This window comes from Rhincodon typus, chromosome 6 (genome assembly GCF_021869965.1).
Source record: "Rhincodon typus isolate 14 chromosome 6, sRhiTyp1.1, whole genome shotgun sequence".
Lineage (NCBI taxonomy): Eukaryota > Metazoa > Chordata > Chondrichthyes > Orectolobiformes > Rhincodontidae > Rhincodon > Rhincodon typus.
The window spans coordinates 63,015,276-63,037,708 of record NC_063337.1 but is presented as its reverse complement, the minus strand read 5'-3'; the positions used below and the strand labels follow the sequence as shown (position 1 = coordinate 63,037,708).

The 22,433-nt window shown below is 43.6% G+C and overlaps 1 protein-coding gene across 1 annotated transcript in view; it reads right to left on the bottom strand.

Annotated features, from left to right (window-relative positions):
- The window catches only part of LOC109922731 (piwi-like protein 4), an 89,549-nt gene that overhangs the window by 41,736 nt on the left and 25,380 nt on the right, over positions 1–22,433 (bottom strand). Inside the window, exons 5-7 of the mRNA XM_048598397.1 lie at positions 20,450–20,561; positions 10,089–10,273; positions 1,570–1,600 (exon numbers count right to left, since the gene is read on the bottom strand). Coding sequence (XP_048454354.1) covers positions 1,570–1,600; positions 10,089–10,273; positions 20,450–20,561 — 328 coding nt within the window. The remainder of the gene's footprint in view (positions 1–1,569; positions 1,601–10,088; positions 10,274–20,449; positions 20,562–22,433) is intronic.

Genomic DNA, 22,433 nt, shown 5'->3' with positions numbered 1-22,433 from the left:
AATGTTCTTCAGAATCAAGGCTGGCAAGCCATTGTAGTTGCTGCTGGTATGCAGACTCCAGACAGCAAAGGAGTTCTACAAGGCCTGACTTAGGTAAAAGAACTCACAGGCCAGTATCCAGGATAGTGCAGTCCCTGGGAAATGGTTTGGAACAGTTAGATTGCTTAGTAATATCAGAATCAATCAAAATAAATGTCTGGTTAAGTGGCCACCCGGTTCTAATGAAGGTCAATACTGGCACAACTGCATCAGTCAATGCAGAACCAGTCTTTAACAAGATTCGCTGTGGACTCCAACCCTTAAGTTTGTGCAAGATCTCAGCCAGACTGAGAACATTTACCGGGAACTGTTACAGATTTAGGGTACGATTTCAGTTCTGGTCACCTATGAGGAGCTGTTGATGCAGTTCCACTGACTGTAGTAAAAGGCTCAGGTTCAAGCATGATGAGGTGGAATTGGTTGAAAAAGATTCACCTTGATTGTCTCAACATTTCTCAATTGGAAAATGGCTGCCGGAGTGAAGTCCTGATTAAATACCCAGAGGTTTTTCAGGAAGATCTAGGGACCATCAAAGGAGCTAAGACCACCTCACATGCTCACCAGGAACAAATTCCACAATTCTGCAAGGCCTGCTCAGTGTTATTTGCCTTACGTACAAAAGTAGAGGCAGAAATCAGGAGCTGGAAGGCAAACAATCATCAAACCTGTACAGTTTGCGGAATGGGCTGCACCAGTCATACCGACTGAAAAGCGCAACGGGTCAAATTCGCCTTTGTGGAGATTTTTAAGCAAATGGTAAACTCCTTCTTGCAGCTGGATAAATATCCAATCCCACAGATACAGGACATGTATACAAAACTGGCGTGGGGCTGGGGGGTGGAGGGTGGAGGCAGGGAATGATGTCTTTCACGATGCTGGACATGAGCCATGCCTACCTGCAATTGTGACTACATAAGGAGTCCCAGAAGTATGCCATTAGGGTTTATACCAATAAACAAGACTGCCATTTGGGGAATCATCAGCCTGTGCCATTTTCCAGCAGTTGATGGAGAACATTTAACTAGGTCTACCCCAGGTTGCCATTTATCTGGATAAGAACATAGAACAGAACAGTACAGCACAGGAACTGGACCTTCAGCACACGATGTTGTGCTGAACATGATGCCAAATTAAACTAATCCCTCCTGCCTACCCTTGGTCCACATTCCCTCCAATCCGTGTATTTTGATGTGCTTATCTAAAAGTCCCTAAACACCCCTATCGTATCTGCCTCCACAACCAACCCTGGCAGCACATTTCAGATTCCTACCACTCCGTGTAAAAAAAATTTGCCCCTCACACTTCTTTGAACTTTCTTCCTCTCACCTTAAATGTATGCCCCTTAGTTTTAGACATTTTAACTCTGGGAAAATGATTCTGACCATCAATGTTATCTGTGCATCTCATAATTTTACAGACATCTATCAAATCTCACCTCAGCCTCCACTGTTCCAGAGAAAACATGGGGTTTTCTAGCCTCTCCTTATAGTTCATACCCTCTAATCCAGGCAGCATCCTGGTAAGCCTGTTCTGCATCCTCTCCAAAGCCTCCTTATCCTTCCTGTAATGTGGCAACCAGAATTTCTTTATTTATTTATTCATTAACTCGATGAGAATGTCGCTGACTAGGCAGCATTTATTGTCCATCCCTAATTGCCCAGAGGGCAGTTCAGAATCAACCACATTTCTGTGGGTCTGAAGTCACAGGTAGACCAAATCAGGTAAGGATGGCAGTTTCCTTCCCTAAAGGACACAAGTGAACCAGGTGGCTTTTCCTGACAATCGACAATGGATTCATGGTTATCAGTAGATTCTTAATTCCAGATATTTTACTGAATTCAAATTCCATCATCTGCCATGGTGGGATTCAAACCCGGGTCTCCAGAATGTTATCCGGGTCTCTGGATTAACAGTCCAGTGATAACACCACCAGGCCTTTGACTCCCCTTTTTAAAAAGGAACACAATACTCAAGTGTGGCCTAACCAAAGTCTCATAAAGCTGCAATATCACGTCCTGACTCTTGTAGTCAATTCCCCAAACAATACAGGTAAGCATGCCATATGCCTTCTTTACCACCCTATCTATTTGTGTGACAATTTTCAGGGACCTATGGACTGAACCCCAAGATCTCTCTGTACATCAGTGCTGTTCAGGGTCCTGCCATTAATTGCACACTTTTCATTAATATTTGATCTCCCAAAGTGCAGCGCCTCACACTTACCGAATTAAACTCCTTCTGCCATTTATCCGCCCATATGTTCAACAAACCTGTATTCCACTGTATCTTTTGAGAACCTTCTACCCTATCCACAATGCCAATGATCTCTGTATCATCTGCAAACTTACTAACCCACCCATCTGTATTTTCATCCAAATCATTTATATATATCACAAACAGCAGAGATTCCAGTATGGATCCCTGCAGTACACCACTGGTCACAGACCTCCAGCCAGGAAAACACTCTTCCTCTATTACCCTCTGCCTTCTATGGGCAAGCCAATTCTGAATCCACGCAGCAAAGTCACTGTGGATCCCATGCATCTTAAGCTTCTGGATGAGCCTGCTATGAGGGACATTGTCAAAAGCCTGACTAACATCCATGTAGACGACACTCCCCCCTTTACTCTCATCGATCACCTTTGTCACATCCTCGAAAAATTCACTCCAGTTAGTAAGACATGGCCTGTCCCGCACAAAGCCATGCTGACTGTCCCTAATTGAGCCATGCTTTTCCAAATGGGTACAAATCATATCCCTAAGAATTCTCTCCAATAGCTTGCCAACCACTGATGTGAAACTCACCGGTCTATAGCTTCCTGGATTATTCTCATTTCCCTTCTTGAACAGAGGAATGACATTAGCTACTCGCCAGCCCTCTGGGGCCTCTCCAATGGCCCGTGAGGATACAAAGATCTGGATCAAGGCCCCCGTAATCTCCTCTCTTGCGTCTTAATAACCTTGGGAAGATACCATTGGGCCCTGGGACTTATCCACCTTAATGCTCTTCAAGGGAACCGACACCACGTCTTTCTTGATCTCAAAATGCTCTAGCTTATTAGCATACTCCATACTAATCTCACTATCCTCCATATCTTTCTCCTGGGTGAATACTGATGCAAAGTACTCTTTTAGTATCTCACCCATATCCTCTGTCTCCAAGCGCAAGTTTCCACCTTTATCCTTGAGTGGTCCCACCTTTTCCCTAGTTATCCTCTCATTTTTAATCTATGTATGTCATGTGCTAATAATTGGACAATGGGCATTTAGAGAATTTGGACATGGTGCTTAAATGTTTCTCCCAAGCAGGTGTACACCTCAGAAGGGAAAAATGTGTGTTCCAGACACCCCAAGTGACCTACTTGAGCTAAAGCGTTGACAAGACTGGGTTACACCCGTTGGTAAATAAGGTGAGAACGATCAAACGTTCCCTGTCTTTCATATTTGTACTGGAGATTAGGTCTTTCCTTGAGTTGGTGAATTACTATGGAATTCATACATAACTTGGCCTCCATTTTGGTACCTACTGAAAAAGGGTCACCCTTGCAAACTGTCACATTGCCAAGAAACAGGCTTCAGGGAAGTGAAGCAGCAGCTAATGTTGACTAAACTGTTAGCCCACTACCATCCCAAGCGAGGTGTGGTGCTGACATGCCATGCCACCCCGTGTGGTATCGGGTTTATGTGGATTCACCAGTGGCCCAATGGGGAGGACGGGCAAAAGCACATGCTTCCCAGACTTTGGCTGATTCTAAATGCAAGAATGTCCAGATAAAGAAGGAAGGTTTGGCGGTCAACTTTGGTGTGAGAAAGTTCCACCAATACCTTCATAGATGTAAATTTGTAACAGTAACGGACCACAAATCCCTGCTAGTGTGAGTCAAAGAAGACTAGGCTGTGCAGCACATAGCTTCTGGATTGAATTTAGCAGGGGGCCCTTATTCTCAGTGCACACAATTACAAGTTGGAACACTGTCCGGAGGGCCAAGTGGCGAATGTGGGTGCCTTGAGCCACCTCCCACTAGCAGATATGTCATCGGTGACACCTCCCCGGAAGAGTCCGTTCTGGTTTTAATCTTTCTGGACACTTTTCTGATCACCGTGGACAATATCTGCCCTAGCAAAAATAAAACAGCTGCTGGTGATGGAGCAAGAAAAAGTGCTATCTCACCAGAACTGAAACCTTCTGGACCTGGCAAGACCGGATCACTGTACAGGACGGCATATTATGGGGAGCAAGAGTGATTGTCCTGAGAAAAGGTCGCATCCAGGTACTGGCTAAACTCCATCAGGGATATCCGGGGGTTTCCAAAATGAAGATATGGTAAGAAGTGATTAGAATGAGGACCAGGGTGGATGTCATTGAGTATGAGATCCTGATTGGGGTTGTTAACCTGGACCAATCATGGAGCCCTAGCTGACAGATATAAACAGGAGTCTAACCAGTGCTCTCAATTTCATTAGGGAGAGGTGAGCACTGTGGGGGGTGGACAGCTTTATTTCCCCCTCCAATTCTATTTTGATTTAATCCCTACCATTCCCCTTCACTTTCTTCACGTATGCATTGCCCTTATTAGGCTTTGCTTCTTATAGGTTCTTTGGGCACATGGGTGTTTTTCTGGTGATGAGAAATATAGAATAAAGTGGTTTTTTTTTAACTGGGTCATTACACCTACATACACAACCACAGGTGATGCAGAGATAAAATTAGCAGGAAAAAAAAAGACCAAAACAACAGGAGCCTCAGATATTCTTTTCAACACTAGGGACTGGCTCCTAGCTAGCTGGTCAGAGTCCATGTACTATGCACGTGTAAATAAAGGGTAACCTGGTGACAGGATACCAGCCTCTGTGGAGTTATTTCAGTTACATAGCTTAGAGCTCCAGATCGAGGCTTTATATTAACCTCTTTGTGAAGGCAAAGTGAAACCCAAGCTTGGAGGCATCCTTGTATAATAGATCAACAACGCTGAAGAAGTCAGCATTTACAAAATTGTCACTAAGCACAGCAAGAACAGAAACATTCACTGGCTGCTGCACAGCCTGCAGTGTAAGAAATCAGTGAAGATCCACCAAGGAGATGAAGAAGAATAACTATGGAGGTGGAAACAAAGGATGCCCTGGGTGGCTATCATTGAACTGTGCCATCTGCTACAGCAGGACTTAGGTTCAGATAGAATGAGTCTCTATCCTATGTTGGTGACCATCAAGGTTACAAGCAGCTTGTTCCAAGGAGTAACTGGGGACCTGTTTGGCAGCTCCAAATTGTTGGTTCACAAATGCATCTGCATTATCACAGATGCCATTTTCTCCAGATTATGACAGGTTATATCCTTCCTCGATGACAAGGAAAACCAATCAGCCAACATCACTGGCTTCATTCAGCTGCAGGATGTTTTGACTGCATCCACATTGCTTTGAGAGTATCCTCTCACCAACCTGCAGAGTTCATCAACCAAAAAGGCTTCCATTTGATTAATTAAAAGCAAAGTACCTTTAGTCGTTGGAAATCTGGCCTAGAAATGTTAAGTGTTTCTCCAGCACCTTCTGTTTTTATTCAATTTTGTGACTGTCCAGCCCATCTGGGTGCCAGATTTTGGAACTATGCACCAGATATCCTCAGAGCTGCCACGATGTGTATATGCTCGTGAACTCTCAGGATCACATATTCTTCTAAGCTCCTTGGGCTGCTGGGAGACAAGTGCTATCTCCTCCAAATGTAGCTTATGACACCTTTTAGGAAACCCTCAGACTGATGCAGAATAGGAGTACAATGCTGCCCGTGCTTCCACCAGGGCCATAGCGGAACAGATCATAGGCCTCCTTAAGATGACTGTCACCTGGTGTCATGTGATTTTTGACCTCCTTAAGATGAGGTTTCGATATCTAGATCACACTAGTGGGGCTGTGCAGCACAGGGGGTTCTGCCATAACACTATAGTTGGGTTCCTGCACAACATTGCATTATAGAAAATCGTGTCATAGAAATAACAGGGGCCTATGGAAAAAACAGGGTTACAGGCAGACCATCAAAAAGAAATCACTCAAAATCGATCAAAAATCACTCAACAGCCTAACACAAAGGACAGAATAAATGTTTAATCCATATCTAATGAGGAAATAAAAGTAAATTTACACCTTATGTTGAAAAAATGTCAAGATGACTTGATGGGAGAGGAGGTTTTGAGTTGTTCTGTTGTTAATGCAGGGCTGAGGGTCTTCATCATCATCAACATCATCATCATCACCATCACATTCAGTTGTGGTTGCAGGGTTAGGGTGAAAAAATAGTTACCCAGAAGTGGATGGTTATGGTTCATCGTCTTCTGACTGTTTCTTGAGGGTTGGCTTAAAAAAAGCATCCAGTTTTTGCTGCTTTACCCTTTTTCTTTCATGAAGAAGGTGTTCATAGGGTGCCAAATAAGATTTTATTCACAAACTGTTAGCCTGCTGCATTTTGCATTGTAATTGTTGTCCTCTGAGAGCTGCAACTACTGCTTCTGAATTTCCCTCAGGATAGAAGACAAAACAGAAGTGGAAAGTTCTCGTGGTGCTGCATCCTAGACTTCTTCTTCATCTCCAGCTTCCACTTCCCCCTCAGCAACAAGTTGTTGTAGATCAGCTGTAGAGAGGTCTTCACAGTGGGACTTGAGCAGCTCTTCAACATCCTCAGTCTCCACTCCTTCAAATCTACTTGCTTTGCAAGATCAACACAATGTTCTTTGATTCTTGGGAACTCCTCTGATGGATCAAAGGTTTTAAAATCTTGAAGAAGCTTCCGCCAAACTGCTTGTAAGCAGTCCTTACTGACATCACCCCAAGCCTCCATGATACAGGTAGTTTTCCTATAACGTGACAGTTGTGTTCTTGTGTGGCCTCATACTGCAGAACATTGTGTTATAGAAAATTGCTACAGAAAATCATGTTATAGGGAAATCGCTACAGAAAATCTCTATACCTGTACAGCAGAAAGTTCGTGTTATCCAAACACTGTCCACTATTCATCAAGCGCATTACAGCCAATTCATATTAATGAAACACACATTATAGCAGAACTACTTGTAATGTCAATTGCATTCTTGATGTTAAAGCTCTTCCAAAATTGAAGAATACTGTCCTTATCCCCCTCAGTGGCTGCAATCAGTCTCTTAAATGTGCACCTTAAATAATAAGCTTTAAAAGCAGCCTATTGCACCCTGCTCCATGGTGGAAGGAGAGAGGTTGTATTTGAGGGTAGAAATAGCAATTTGATATTTTCAGAAAGCTCACCAATGGTGGGAGGATGGCTTGGTGCATTATCCAGGATGAGGAGAATCTTGAAATCCAATTTTTTTTTCCTGCAATACTTTCTAAAAACATCTTCCAAAACATCAACAATAATGTCACCGATGGAAGCGTGTTATTGCCAACACAAGTTCACAATTTAGAAATAGCGTTCTCCTATTCGTCAGTCGCATTATAGCCAATTCGCATTGCTGGAACACACAGAACCCACGAATAGCCCAGAAACAGTGTCCAACATCATTGTGGCATGCTGTGCTCTTCATAACTGGAGCTGACAAAGTGCAAATGTCATGGATGCAGACAAAATGGGGAACAGCAGCAATCTTTGAGGATGAGGATTAGGCTATTTACTGGGAAATAATATCCAAGAGACTATGATAGAGTATGCATTATTGACTGTGGGGTCAGAGAAACTGAAATGAAATCCACTTCTAGAAGGAACAAGCCCAGTATGGACTTCCTTTCATTGTATTATTTTCTGCTGGTTCAGTGGCAAGCAGCCCCTGACACCTGAATCTAGTTTTCTCTGCACTCGCAACTTTTCTGTTGCTGAATACATGTTTACTCGCCTATATGCATGGATGCATAAATGATCCAGTTTACCAGTTTTCTTCACTGTTTAGGCAAAAGCAGCAGTCAGCGACACAGGGCAGTAACATTGCCTGGTACTTAGATTGGATGGTTTTTAAGGCTTTAATTAGCATATTGGATCCAAATGATGTGCATTACTGTGTCTCATGATAGGCAGCAGATTGGGAGCAATCCTGAGGCATCTCCATTCACCCTTCCTCATCAGTTAGCCTTCCATGTTTCAGAGTTTGTGTAGATTTGTAAATTGTCCTAAAATGCTTGAATATCCTGCAGGAGAGAGATAGCATCTTGTGCAGCTTCTTTCAGCAGCTCACTGCACTATGAGAGAGAGTGGAGGTAACAACTCCCCATTGGACATGTCCTAGACTTCAACGGCAATGCACTCCCCTGAAAGCTGAAACATGGTGTCACTCACAGTGGGTATAAGTGTGCAAGATTGTATACAGGCCAGGCCCTAGCACATACCTTGCGATGCTGGAAAAGTTGAATCTAGAAAGAGTATTCACAGAAGTGAAAGTCTCTGAAACAAAAACAATAATTGCTAGAAAAACTCCACAGGTCTGGAGAGAAAGCAGAGTTAACTTTGGAGGTCCATTGACCCTGGGTGTCTAGAGTGAAAAGACAACTTTTCTTTTGACCACCTAGCCCATGAGCACCCCAAATTCACTGTAGGCAAAGTAAGGAGCTAACTTCCCTTCCTACACCATGACCTCCATGACAGTTGAACAGAACACTGTAAAGAATGGAGAAATGCCTGAAGTGCTGTGGAGCTGACCTTTTAATAAGGTACCAACAATGCGAACATTGCAAAATCCCAGCACAGTCAGCACGTAGCCCACACCTGCTGCAAGATACTTTGAACTAGATGCCACAGACGCCAATTGCTTATTTAATGAGCTGCAGAATGAAACATTCCAAGAGAAATGTCAACTAACTGTCAAGAATCTTACCAGAAAAAAACCTGCCAAAAAATGGGAAAATTCAACCTGTAATTCACCAAATTAAGGGGGTTGCTGAGGAAGTTTTCAAAAACTTACAAGAAAACATTACTGAACTTTAAATTTTAAATGTGTAAATTAATTTCAATACAAATATTACATTTTGGCAAGAACAAAATTGAGACTGTATATTACTTTGAAAATGGGAATCTAAATTAGGTAGAGATGCAAAGGGATCTTAGCATTAGCTATAGTAACAGAAGTTAACAAGATGCGGAAAAAGAAGAAGCTATGCTAAATTTGCATCAAACACTGGGTAGGCCATATCACGAGAATTCTGGTATGAATATGATTCACAAGGATGATGTCAGGAATGGGAGGTCTGCTCATCTAGAAATGAACAATTTGGATCTCTTTTCTCCTGAAAATAGAAGACTGAGGGACCGATCTCAAAGTCTTTAAAATTATGGAAAGTTTTGAAAGAATGGGTGCAAAAAAAAAAAAATTTGTACTGGAAAGCAGAAAACTAGAGGCCACCAAGAAATAGTCCCCAAGAAACGTAGGGGAAATCATAAGAAACTTCATTGCCTAATAACTGCATGAATATGGAAATTGCTGCCACAGAGAATGGTTGAGGTGAACTATATTGATGCATTTAATGGGACACTGACAAGCACATGTGGGAGAAGGGAACGTAGAGATGATAAGGTTTAATTGGGAAAGATGAGGAGACTGAAGTGGAGCATAAACACCAGCACTTCCTGGTTGGGCTTAATGTCTGTTCTGAGTTTTTTTTATTCTGTGTGGTCAGGAAATCGGAACTCAAATTGGCAACCTAATAATAATGCAATATCTCCATCGTCCTAGCAGTGAGAAATGGTGGTGGCTTAACCTGAGGGTCACCATGCCTCAGATGACGGGAGAGGGCAACTCTTTCACGGTAAACTCAGCCAGTGCGGGAACTGAACCCATGCTGGTGACATCACAAACAGTCTGTCCAGCCTACTGAGCTAATCAAGCAATCTTGTAGTCTGGTATTTACTTCAGGTTAAAGAACCATTGATAACCTTGAATAATAAATGAACATGTTAACTGACAAAATCTGAAGCCTGAAACTATAGCTGAAAATATTTCCAATGGGTGATATTTTGTTTCCAAAGTGTTTATCCCTCACTCATGAAGCAATAAATAGTTTCAAAGTTAACAGTATATCATTTATTTTTAATCCATACTTACATTTTTGGATTGTCAACCAAAAAGCCCATTGGTGGTCCCACTTTCTTAAGACATGCCAAAAGCTGACCAGCAACTTCATAATTTCTGTGACTAAAAACCATCAGCCAGTCTTGGAGTGGCTGACTGCCAATAATCCTTGATTTTCGAGTATCTCTAGACCAGTCTACTGGTGACACTGGCTGACACTGCAAATGGGGAACAGAAAGGACAAATTGTTTATATTAAATGGCTATTGCCTTTTATTAAAGTGACACGGAATATGCAGCCCATAGACAGCCATTTGGTCCAACCAATTCATGTAAGTATTTATGTTCCATTTGAGCCTCACCTCATTCTTCTTTACCTAAGAAGCATTAATGTCAATTCCAAGCACTCCTGTACGTTTACTTAGTTTTTCATTAAAAGCACCATTTACTGAAGCTCATCAAGTTATGTGCTCTTGAAAGTTATGATTAAGTGAAACAATTTTAGGTGAGTCAGGTGTTCCAAGAGGAATTAATGTTGATACTAGAACATAGAACATAGAACATAAAATAGTACAGCACAGTACAGGCCCTTCGGCCTACGATGTTGTGCCGACCTATTATTCCACTCTAAGATCAAACAACCCTGCATAACCTACATTTCACTATCATCCAAAAGTCGCTTAAATGTCCCTAATGTATCTGCCTCCTCTACCATTGCCGGCAGCGCATTCCACGTACCCACCACTCTCTGTGTAAAGAACCAACCTCTGAAATCTCCATTCTACTTTCCTCCAATCACCTTAAAATTATGACCGGTCGTAATAGGCATTTCCGCCCTGGGAAAAAGTCCCTGGCTATCCACTCTATCTATTGAGGTTGGTTGGTTCGCCGAGCTGGTTTGTTGTTCCGCAGACGTTTCGTTACCGTGCTTGGTAACATCCTCAGTGCAGCCTCTGATGAAGCGTCGGTGTGTTTTCCCACCTGGTTTTTAAACTCTGGCGTCCGTTGCGATGGATTGCCTCACTTCCGGGTTTCCTCTGTAGTGGAATGTATATGGGGTCGAGTTCAATGTGTTTATTAATAGCATGCTTCGTGGAGTGCCATGCTTCCAGGAATTCTTGTGCTTGTCTCTGCCTAGCCTGTCCCAGGATCTTGGTGTTGTCCCAGTCGAAGTGGTGGTTCTCCTTGTCCATGTGGATTGAGATGAGTGAGTATTGGTCGTGTCTTTTTGTAGCCAGTTGGTGTTCATGTACTCTTGTTGTTAGCTTCCTTCCTGTTTGTCCGATGTAGTGTTTCTCGCAGTCTCTGCAGGGGATCTTGTCAGTGACATTGGTCCTGTCCATGGCAGGGAGTGGGTCTTTAGTTCGGGTGCGCACTTGTTGTAGGGTTGATGTGGACTTGTGTGCCACTCTGATGCCTAGCGGTCGTAGGAGTCTTGTGGTGAGTTCTGACGTGTTCCTGATGTAGGGTAGTGTGATGAGTGTGTCGGGGCGTGTAGAATCTTTCTGATGCTGTTCCTGTAGGCATCTCCTGACCCAGTTCTTTGGATATCCATTATCCTTGAACACTTGGAAGAGGTATTCCTCCTCCTTTTGGCGTAGTTCCATGTTGCTGCAGTGTGTTGTTAAATAGTGTTCGCACGCAGCTTTGTTTGTGTGTGCTGGGATGGTTACTATTGAAGTTCAATACCTGGTCTGTGTGTGTGGCTTTTCGGTGTACTTTCGTTTGCAGTTCCCCATTTGTCTTGCGCTTTACCATGATGTCCAGGAATGGAAGTTGTTTGTTCTTCTCCTCCTCTCTGGTGAATTTTATTCCGGTGAGGGTGTTGTTTATGAGTTCGTGTCTCACTTCTCATTTGGTCAGTTTAATGATGACAAAGGTGTTGTCTACGTAGTGTATCCATAGTTTACGTTGGATTTGCGGAAGGGCAGTCCTTTCCAGTCTTCTAGAACTACAACTACAGGGACGCCAACAAAACGGAATTGCTAGCTACACTGGAAGCCACACTCAAGACCAATAATATCAATGAAGAAACATAACAAACTATAAGACAGACAGTAGTCCCGACACTAACCAGAAAGAGGGAACTCAACACCCTCAACACATGGGAAAGACAAGCCCTGGACAGATTAAAGAAGGATAAGAACATCACTATACTACCTGCAGACAAAGGGCGCATGACAGTGATAATGAATAAAAAGGACTACATCTCCAAAGCACAAGCACTGCTCGCCGATGAGAACACATACCAACCAGTACAAACTGACCCGACACCACAACTACGCAACAAAATCCTATACACGCTACAAAGACTTAAACAAACAGGACAGATCAACAAAACAGACTTCTTAAGAATGAAACCCAAAGGAACCAACACACCGCGATTCTACGGCCTCCCTAAAGTGCACAAGCCGGAAGTCCCCCTCAGACACATAGTCTCCCTACTAGGATTAGCCAGAGAACTACAAAGAAGACTCAAGCACCTGGTCAACAAATCACCCCACTCCATCCATTCAGCCCAAGAATTCCTCAACTCGATCAAAGACATAAATATAGAGGACGAAGAGACCATGATATCGTTTGATGTCACTGCCCTATTCACATCAATAGACATACCACTAGCAAGGGAAACAATGACAACACTACTTAAACAAGAACCCGACCCCAGTGAAACCATCTCCAAGGACAACATGCTTAAACTACTGGACCGATGCCTGACCACCCACTTCACCTTCAACAGCCAAACATACGAGCAAATCAACAGGACACCCTTGGGATCGCCTCTCCCTAGACTCCTCATAGCAGAAGCCGCGATGCAAAGACTGGAAAGGACTGCCCTTCCGCAAATCCAACGTAAACTATGGATACACTACGTAGACAACACCTTTGTCATCATTACACTGACCAAATGAGAAGTGAGACACGAACTCATAAACAACACCCTCACCGGAATAAAATTCACCAGAGAGGAGGAGAAGAACAAACAACTTCCATTCCTGGACATCATGGTAAAGCGCAAGACAAATGGGGAACTGCAAACGAAAGTACACCGAAAAGCCACACACACAGACCAGGTATTGAACTTCAATAGTAACCATCCCAGCACACACAAACAAAGCTGCGTGCGAACACTATTTAACAACACACTGCAGCAACATGGAACTACGCCAAAAGGAGGAGGAATACCTCTTCCAAGTGTTCAAGGATAATGGATATCCAAAGAACTGGGTCAGGAGATGCCTACAGGAACAGCATCAGAAAGATTCTACACGCCCCGACACACTCATCACACTACCCTACATCAGGAACACGTCAGAACTCACCACAAGACTCCTACGACCGCTAGGCATCAGAGTGGCACACAAGTCCACATCAACCCTACAACAAGTGTGCACCCGAACTAAAGACCCACTCCCTGCCATGGACAGGACCAATGTCACTGACAAGATCCCCTGCAGAGACTGCGAGAAACACTACATCGGACAAACAGGAAGGAAGCTAACAACAAGAGTACATGAACACCAACTGGCTACAAAAAGACACGACCAATACTCACTCATCTCAATCCACATGGACAAGGAGAACCACCACTTCGACTGGGACAACACCAAGATCCTGGGACAGGCTAGGCAGAGACAAGCACAAGAATTCCTGGAAGCATGGCACTCCACAAAGCATGCTATTAATAAACACATTGAACTCAACCCCATATACATTCCGCTACAGAAGAAACCTGGAAGTGAGGCAATACATCGCAACGGACGCCAGAGTTTAAAAACGAGGCCGGAAAACACATTGACGCTTCATCAGAGGCTGCACTGAGGATGTTACCAAGCACGGTAACGAAACGTCTGCGGAACAACAAACCAGCTCGGCGAGCCAACCAACCTCAACACCCACAACCCGAGCTACAGATCTACTCCAAAACCTTAGACACTCTATCTATGCCTCTCAGAATCTTGTATACCTCTATCAAGTCACCTCTCGCCCTTCTTCACTCCAATGAGAAAAGCCCTAGCTCCCTCAACCTTTCCTCATTAAGACCTGCCCTCCAGTTCAGGCGGCACCCTGGTAAATCTCCTCTGCACCCTCTCTAAAGCTTCCACATTCTTCCTATAATGCGGTGACCAGAACTGAACGCAATATTCCAAATGCGGTCCAACCAGGGTTTTACGGAGCTGCTGCATAACCTCGCGGCTCTTAAACTCAATTCCCCTGCCAATGAAAGCCAACACCATATGTCTTCTTAACAACACTATCAACTTGCGTAGCAACTTTGAGGGATCTATGGACGTGGACCTCAAGATCCCACTGTTCTTCCACACTGCCAAGAATCCTGCCGTTAACCCTGTATTCTGCATTCAAATTCAACCTTCCAAAATGAATCACATAGGGAGGGTGATGGCCTAGTTGGTATTATCGCTGGACTGTTAATCCAGAGATAATGTTCTGGGGACATGGGTTCGAATTCCACCATGGCAGATGGTGGAATTTGAATTCAATAAATATCTGGAAATAACAGTCTAATGATGACCATGAATTCATTGTCGATTGTCGGGAAAACCCATCTGGATCACTGATGTCCTTTAGGGAAGGAAACTGCCATCCTTACCTGGTCTGGCCTACATGTGAATCAAGACCCACAGCAATGTGGTTGATTCTTAACTGCCCTCTGGGCAATTAGGGATGGGCAATAAATGCTGCCCAGCCAGCAACGTCCTAATTCTGTGAATGAATAAAGGAAAAAATAAATAAATAAAGAAAACTCCACACTTCTCTGGGTTGAATTCCATCCACCAGATCTGCATCCTGTCAATGTCCCGTTGCAAACTACAACGGCCCTCCACACAATCCACAACTCCACCAACCTTCGTGTCATCGGCGAACTTACTAACCCCCCTTCCACTTCCTCATCCAAGTCAGTTATAAAGATCACAAAGAGCAGAGGTCCCAGAACAGATCCCTGCGGAACACCACTGGTCACAGAGCTCTAGACTGAATATTTTCCATCTACTACCACTCTCTGTCTTCTATTAGACAGCCAATTCTGTATCGAGACAGCCAAATTTACCTGAATCCCATGCCTCCTTACTTTCTGAATGAGCCTACCATGTGGAACCTTATCAAATGCTTTGCTAAAATCCACCTACACCACAACCACTGCTCTATCTTCATCAATGTGTTTTGTCACATCCTCAAAGAATTCAATAAGGCTTGTGAGGTATGATCTGTCCCTTACAAAGCCATGCTGACTATTTCTAATTAAACTGTGCTTTTCCAAATAATCATAAATACTATCTCTCAGAATCCTCTCCAATAATTTGCCCACCACAGAAGTAAGACTGACTGGTCTATAATTCCCAGGATTATTCCTATTCCCTTTCTTGAACAAGGGAATAACAATTGCCACCCTGCAATCATCTGGTACTACTCCAGTGGACAGTGAGGATGCAAAGATCATCGCCAAAGGCACAGTAATCTCTTCCCTCACTTCCCGTAGTAACTTTGGGTATATCCCGTCTGGCCCAGGGGACTTATCTATCCTCATGTTTTTCAAAATTTCTAGCATATCCTCCTTCCTAACATCAACTTGTTCGAGCATATCTGCCTGTTTCATGCTGTCCTCACAAACGACAAGGTCTCTCTCACTGGTTAATCCCGAAGCAAAGTATTCATTAAGGACCTCCCCTACCTTTTTCGACTCCAGACGCAATTTCCTTCCACTATCCCTGATCGGCCCTACCCTCATACTGGCCATCCTCTTGTTCCTCACGTAAGTATAGAACGCCTTGGTGTTTTCCTTAATCCTATCCGCCAAGGCTTTTTCATACGCCCTGCTAGCTCTCCTAAGTCCATTCTTCAGTTCCTTCCTGGCTGCCTGGTAGCCCTCTAGTACCCTGTCCGATCCTTGCTTCCTCAACCTTAAGTAAGCTTCCTTCTTCCTCTTGACTAGATGTTCCACAAGTCTTGTCATCCAAGATTCCTTCACCTTACCATCCCTTCCTTGGGACAAACCTCTCCAGTACTCGTAGCAAGTCCTCCCTAAACAACCTCCGTATACCTGTCATGCATTTCCCTGAGAACATCTGTTCCTAATTTATGCTCTGCAGTTCTTACCTAATAGCATTGTAATTTCCCTTCAATTAAATACTTTCCCATACTGTCTGCTCCTATCCCTCTCCATGACTACAGTAAAGGTCAGGGAGTTGTGATCATTATCACCGAAATGTTCTCCCACTGAGAGATGCGACACCTGGCCTGGTTCGTTGCCAAGCACTAAATCTAATATGACCCCCCTCTAGTTGGCCTATCTACATACTGAGTCAGAAATCCTTCCTGGACACATATGGCAAAATCTGCTCCATCCAAACGATTTGCACTTAGGAAGTTCAAGTCGATATTTAGGAAGTTGAAGTCACCCATGACAACAACCCTATTACTTCTGCACCTGTCCAAAATCTGCCTCCCAATCTGTTCCTCAGTGTCTCTGTTGCCACTGCGGGGGGGTCGATAGAAAACTCCCCATAAAGTGACTGCTCCTTTCCTGTTTTGGACTTCCACCCATACTGACTCAGTAGACAAACCCTCCTCGACGACCTTCCTTTCTGCAGCTGTGATACCATCCCTGATTAGCAGTGCCACTCCCCCACCTCTTTTACCTCCCTCCCTAATTCTTTTGAAACATCTAAATCCCGGAACATCCAACAACCATTCCTGCCCCTGTGTTATCCAAGTTTCCGTAATGTCCACAACATTGTAGCTCCAAGTACTGATCCATGCTCTAAGTTTGTCACCCTTATTCCTGACACTTGTTATGTTCAAAGAGACACACTTCAGCCCATTGCACTGACTGCAACTTTGCCCTATCAACTGTCTGTCCTTCCTCACAGACTCTCTGCATGCTGTACCTGCCTGTACACCAGCTACCCCATCTCTGATCCGTAGCTCCAGTTCCCATCCAGAGTTAGGCTCCTTGGACATTACTCGCTCAGAAAATAGGTACCAAATATGTGTAGCACTGTCCATTCCAGCTGGAGTAACTTGCAATAAAAAATACATCACTAAATATATAGTAAAAGAAATACAATAGTTACAGCTCACAGTACAAATAAAACAATTGCTCAACGTACACATGTGTATTTTTAGATTGCCCAGGCTCCATCTAGTGATAGAAATTAGTCAATGTGGCTATCAGTTGGAGTCCTTGAACTGTCTAAACTCTGCCACTGGATTGAGCCCAATCTAGATTGAGTAAATTCAAAAATGAACGAAGTCAGGACTTAAGTTAAGAAGAGAGGGTGAGAGACAAGATTGAGGGTTGGACAGGACAAGGGGCAAGGACAAAACCTGGGCTAGGAGAGAGGCAAGGTTCAAGGGGCCAGGGCTGGAGAAGAAGCAAGATCAAGGAATAAGGCCTGGGGTTAGGTGAGGCTGGAGTGTGCACTGGGGTTGTCAAAGCAGGAGCCAGGGCAGGAAGCAAGGGGTTGTAGAGCGATGGAGGACTATAATGGATGTGATGGGGCAAGAGGTCATCTGGGCAGGCAGACCACAGAATGGGAATTCTGCAAATGACATTAAGGTGAAACTGACACTGTTAAATAATGATACTGATGCTAATTTATTTATAACATGAAAACGAAAAACCATATTAAATGAATCAACTTTTAGCGGAGACTTACTGTAATGAGTTCCACATTTTCAAACCAGAGTAAAGATTGGTGATTAACTTATATTGAAGGCCTCTAGTTATGCACTTCTCCATCAGGGGATAATAGTCTTTTCTGGCAAAATTAAGCTTGGTAGCGCTGTTGGTGCTGTGAAGATCTAAAATGGCAAGCTACTATCGGAGAGATAGCAAGAACTGCAGATGCTGGAGTCAGAGACAATGTAGTGTGGAGCTGGAGGAACACAGCAGTGTCCCGACCCAAAACGTCAACTTTCCTGCTCCTCTGATGCTGCCTGCTATGTTCCTCCACCTCCACACTGTGTTAGGCTGCTATCTGAACAGCCCACATGGGTCCATTCTGTTAAAGCATGTGTGTGGTGAATATATACTAGGGGTTGCAGCAGAGCTCTAATCATGTCCCATTTGATTTGATACTTGTTTCACTTACCTGGTTTGTGCATGCCCATTGATTGCATATAGTAGCATGAGAGTCTTCCCAAAACAGTTTTATTTAAAATGTTAACTACTAACTTGTACATGTGGCCCTTTTGGTTCAATGATACTGTATAAAAAAGTTGACCCCCTCAGGTTCCCATGTATTCTTTCTCCTCTTACCTTAAACTGATGCCCTCTAGTCCTCAACTCCCCGACCCTGGGGAAAAGACTGAGTGCATTCACCCTATCCATGCCTCTCATGATCTTATACACTTCTATAAGACCCTCCCTCAGTCTCCTACACTCTGAAGAAAGAAGTCCTAACTTGTCCAACCTCTCCCTATAACTCAGTCCCCTTGAGTCCTGGCAATATCCTTGCAAATTTCTTCTGCACTTTTTCCAATTAATAACATCCTCCCTATAGCAAGGTGACCAAAACTGAACACAATACTCCAAGTGTGGCTTCACCAACGTCCTGTACAACTGTAATATAACTTCCCAACTTCTACACTCAATGCCCTGACTGATGAGGGTCAGTGTGCTAAAAGCCATCTTCACTGCCCTGTCTATCTGTGACTCCACTTTCAGAAAACTGTGCACCTGAACTCCAAGGTCCCTCTTTTCCACTACACTCCTTAAGGCCCTACCATTCACCATGAAACTCCTATCTTGATTTGACTTTCCAAAATGCAACACCTCACACTTACCTATATTAAAATCCATTTGCTACTTCTCGGCACACTTCCCCCGCTGATCAAGATCCTGCTGCAATTTCTGATAACCTTCCTTGCTGTCCATGATACCCTCATTCTAGTGTCATTTGCAAACTTACTAATCATGCCTTGTACATTCTCATTCAAATCATTGATACAGATAAGCCATGTGCTAATTCATCTGAACTTCATGCCTCTATTTCAATTTATACATTGCTTGGGCAATAGTTCAGTGATTATCACCCTTTAGAAATATTGTCCATACTTTGAACATTTTGTTCAGTTGAAAAAACACTTTACTCATGTGCTCTTGTCAGTGAGGTGGACAAAACGATACAGAATTCAGTTAGCAATTCAACTTGATTTTATCAACAAAATACTCCCATTTCTTGTGATTAGACTGTTAATCCAAAGACCCAGATAATGTTCTGGGGACCTGGGTTCAAATCCTGCCATGGCAGATGGTGAAATTTGAATTCAATTTAAAAAATCTGGAATTAAGAATCTAATGATAACCATGAATCCATTGTCAATTGTTAGGAAAAACCCACCTGGTCCGCTAATGTCCTTTAGGGAAGGAACTGCCATCCGTACCTGGTCTGGCCTACATGTGACTCCAAACCCACAGCAATGTGGCTGACTCTTAACTGCCAACTGGGCAATTAGGGATGGTTGATAAATGCTGCCAGGCCAGCACATCCTATCCCATGAAAGAATAAAGGAAAAAATAACGCGGCACGATGGCACAGTGGTTAGCACTACTGCCTCACAGCACCAGGGACCCGGGTTTGATTCCAGCCTCGGGTGACTGTCTGTGTGGAATTTGCACATTCTTCCTGTGTCTGCGTGGGTTTCCTCCGGGTGCTTTGGTTTCCTCCCACGGTCCAAAGATGTGCAGGGTAGGTGGATTGGCCATGCTAAATTGCCCGTAGTGTTCAGGGAGGTGTAGATTAGGTCAGTTATAGGGGGATGGGTCTGGGTGGGATGCTCTGAGGTTTGGTGTGGACTTGTTGGGCCGAAGGGCCTGTTTCCACACTGTAGGGATTCTATGAAAACGCCATGTGAGCATTTCTCAAATGTTGCCATGTCGCGGGGATGTAAAATGCTCGCCCTCAAGCAGTCATAGCATCAGAAAGTTTGATCGACACTTCTCCAATGCATAACCTCTTTGACCTTACTTTCCACTGTTCTCTGTAGCCAAGAGCTGCTGTGTGCTGTTTAATTTGGCCCATTTTCCATCAGTCCCAATTTCTCCAGATGTGGGTCAATTTAGAATACCAATTTTGGGCCCGTGGTCGCTCAACCACAGTCAATATCATAATAGTGAAGATTGGAATTTAAGTTGAGTGCCCTAAGCAAACGTCGGATAACATCTCAAATGGTAATTTCAACTCTCTTGTCTTAATGCTTTTGACGTATAATGCAAATATTAAAGATGTTCTTTAGAGAATGTACAGGACTGCAGTATTTCAAAGTAAAATATGATTGTTACATGCAATATTACATTTTGTACAAATTGAATAATCCACTGAAATTCTGATTTAAATGCACAACTTATGTTAACAACAGATGAATACTCACTGAATGATCAAACATTTGAATTTTCTCAGGAGGAAGGACACGGCCTACCAATGAGATCTGCTCATCAAGGCGTAAGCCCCAACCTTCCAACTCAGTCCGTGTTACTTTATTTCTGTAAAAAGACACAGAATGTCATGCTTTTATTGTACTTCTGCTATTAAATAGACACAGTGCCAAGATGGGAAACAGGAATCAGCTTGTTTTTATTTCAGCAATGTACCTTCAGCAAAGCACAGTTTCAGATTTTCCTAAGTATAATCCCTTTAATTGATTGGAGTTACATGTCCTATCCAATTACAGCTTATTAAGGCAGGAATGGAGGAAGTTTTCACATACCCAAAGCAGCCATAACAAAGGTCTGTCCCGAGGAAGGATATTTGTGGCAGTGTGCCACATGGGGATCTGAGTTGCCACAGTGGAACCACAGACCTGTCATGAGCAAGGGATAGCAACAATATCTTCCTCCTGGAAGGTGTCGGGAAGAGGCCACCTTATCCTCAGTCAAGGCATCATCTATTATCTGGGTGATGTACCAGTGTGCAATTGCCTGTGAGAAGCTGCAGCAATTCACAGCTGGCAAAGATACAGATATCTATGATCATCTTCCTTGAATGTTGCAATTGCCTTCGGCACTAGTTCTCAAGTATCTATAGATCTTTCCCCCTCAAATCAGGTAGTGTCTCCTTTTCCTTCATCCCCTTTGTCCTTCTCCTCTGGCCTTCTAATGTCGAGTGCACTCTTTCCTCTCTAAGCTGCTGCTCCTCATCTCTAATAATTTCCATTTCTGGAGTAAAACATCTACTTCCAGCTATAACTTTTCTGCTGCTACAAATGAGTCCAAGCATCCTTGCCCAGTGCTCCGATGTCCTCTCAATGCCTTGTGATGGTAGAAGGGTGAGGATCCCCTGAAATGGCAGAGCTCTTAACTCTGTTTCTTCCCCTGATTTATGATGTGCTGCTGCAAATTTAGCTTTCAAAGGATAAACTCTTTAAACTCTGAAAAGCATTTATTTTTGATTTTTCAAACTCTACCCACCTCCATGACTTGCCCAAACATGACCTCTGACATAGACAATTGCTGAATTCTGACTGCAAAGTTGCCAGAGACCAGCTTTTAACAAGCCTACAATCAGTTTAATTGAGTTCTGTGATCCATGCTGTCCTCCACCCTTGGGAACATTGGAAAGGGTGGAAACTGAGGCAGGATCTCAGACAGAATGACCTGGTGGCCATCTCTTAGTCTCATCATTAATATAAATGATTTGGATATGAACATAGGAAGTATGGTCAGTGAGTCTGCAGATGACATCAAAATTTGTGGTATAGTGGACAGCCAAGAAGTTTACCTCACAGCACAACGGGACCTTGATCAAATGGACCGGTGGGCCGAAGAGCGGCAGATGGAGTTTAATTTATCTAAATGTGAGATGCTGCATTTTGGAAAGGCAAATCAGGGCAGGACTTATACAATTAATGGTAAGGTCCTGGGGAGTGTTGTTGAAGAAAAGAGGCCTTGGAGTTCAGGTTCATAGTTCTTGAAAGTAGATTCACAGATGATAGAGCTGTACATCATGGAAAGAGACCCTTCGGTCCAACTCGTCCATATCGACCAGATATCCTAAATTAATCTAGTCCCATTTGCCAGCATTTGGCCCATATCCCTCTGAACCTTCCAATTCGTATATGCAACCAGATGCCTTTTAATATTGTAACTGTACCAGCTTCCACCTTTCCTATGGCAGCTCATTCCATTTACGCACCACCCTCTGCATGAAAATGTTGCTTCTCAGGTCCCTTTTAAATCTTTCTCCTCTCACCTTAAACGTATGCCCTCTAGTTTTGGACTCTGCTACCTTGGAAAAAAGACCTTAAGCCTATCTATGTCCCTCGTGATTTTATAATCTATAAAATCACCCCTCAGCCTCCAATACTGCAGGGAAAATAGCCTCAGCCTATTCAGCCTCTCCCTATAGCTCAAAACCTC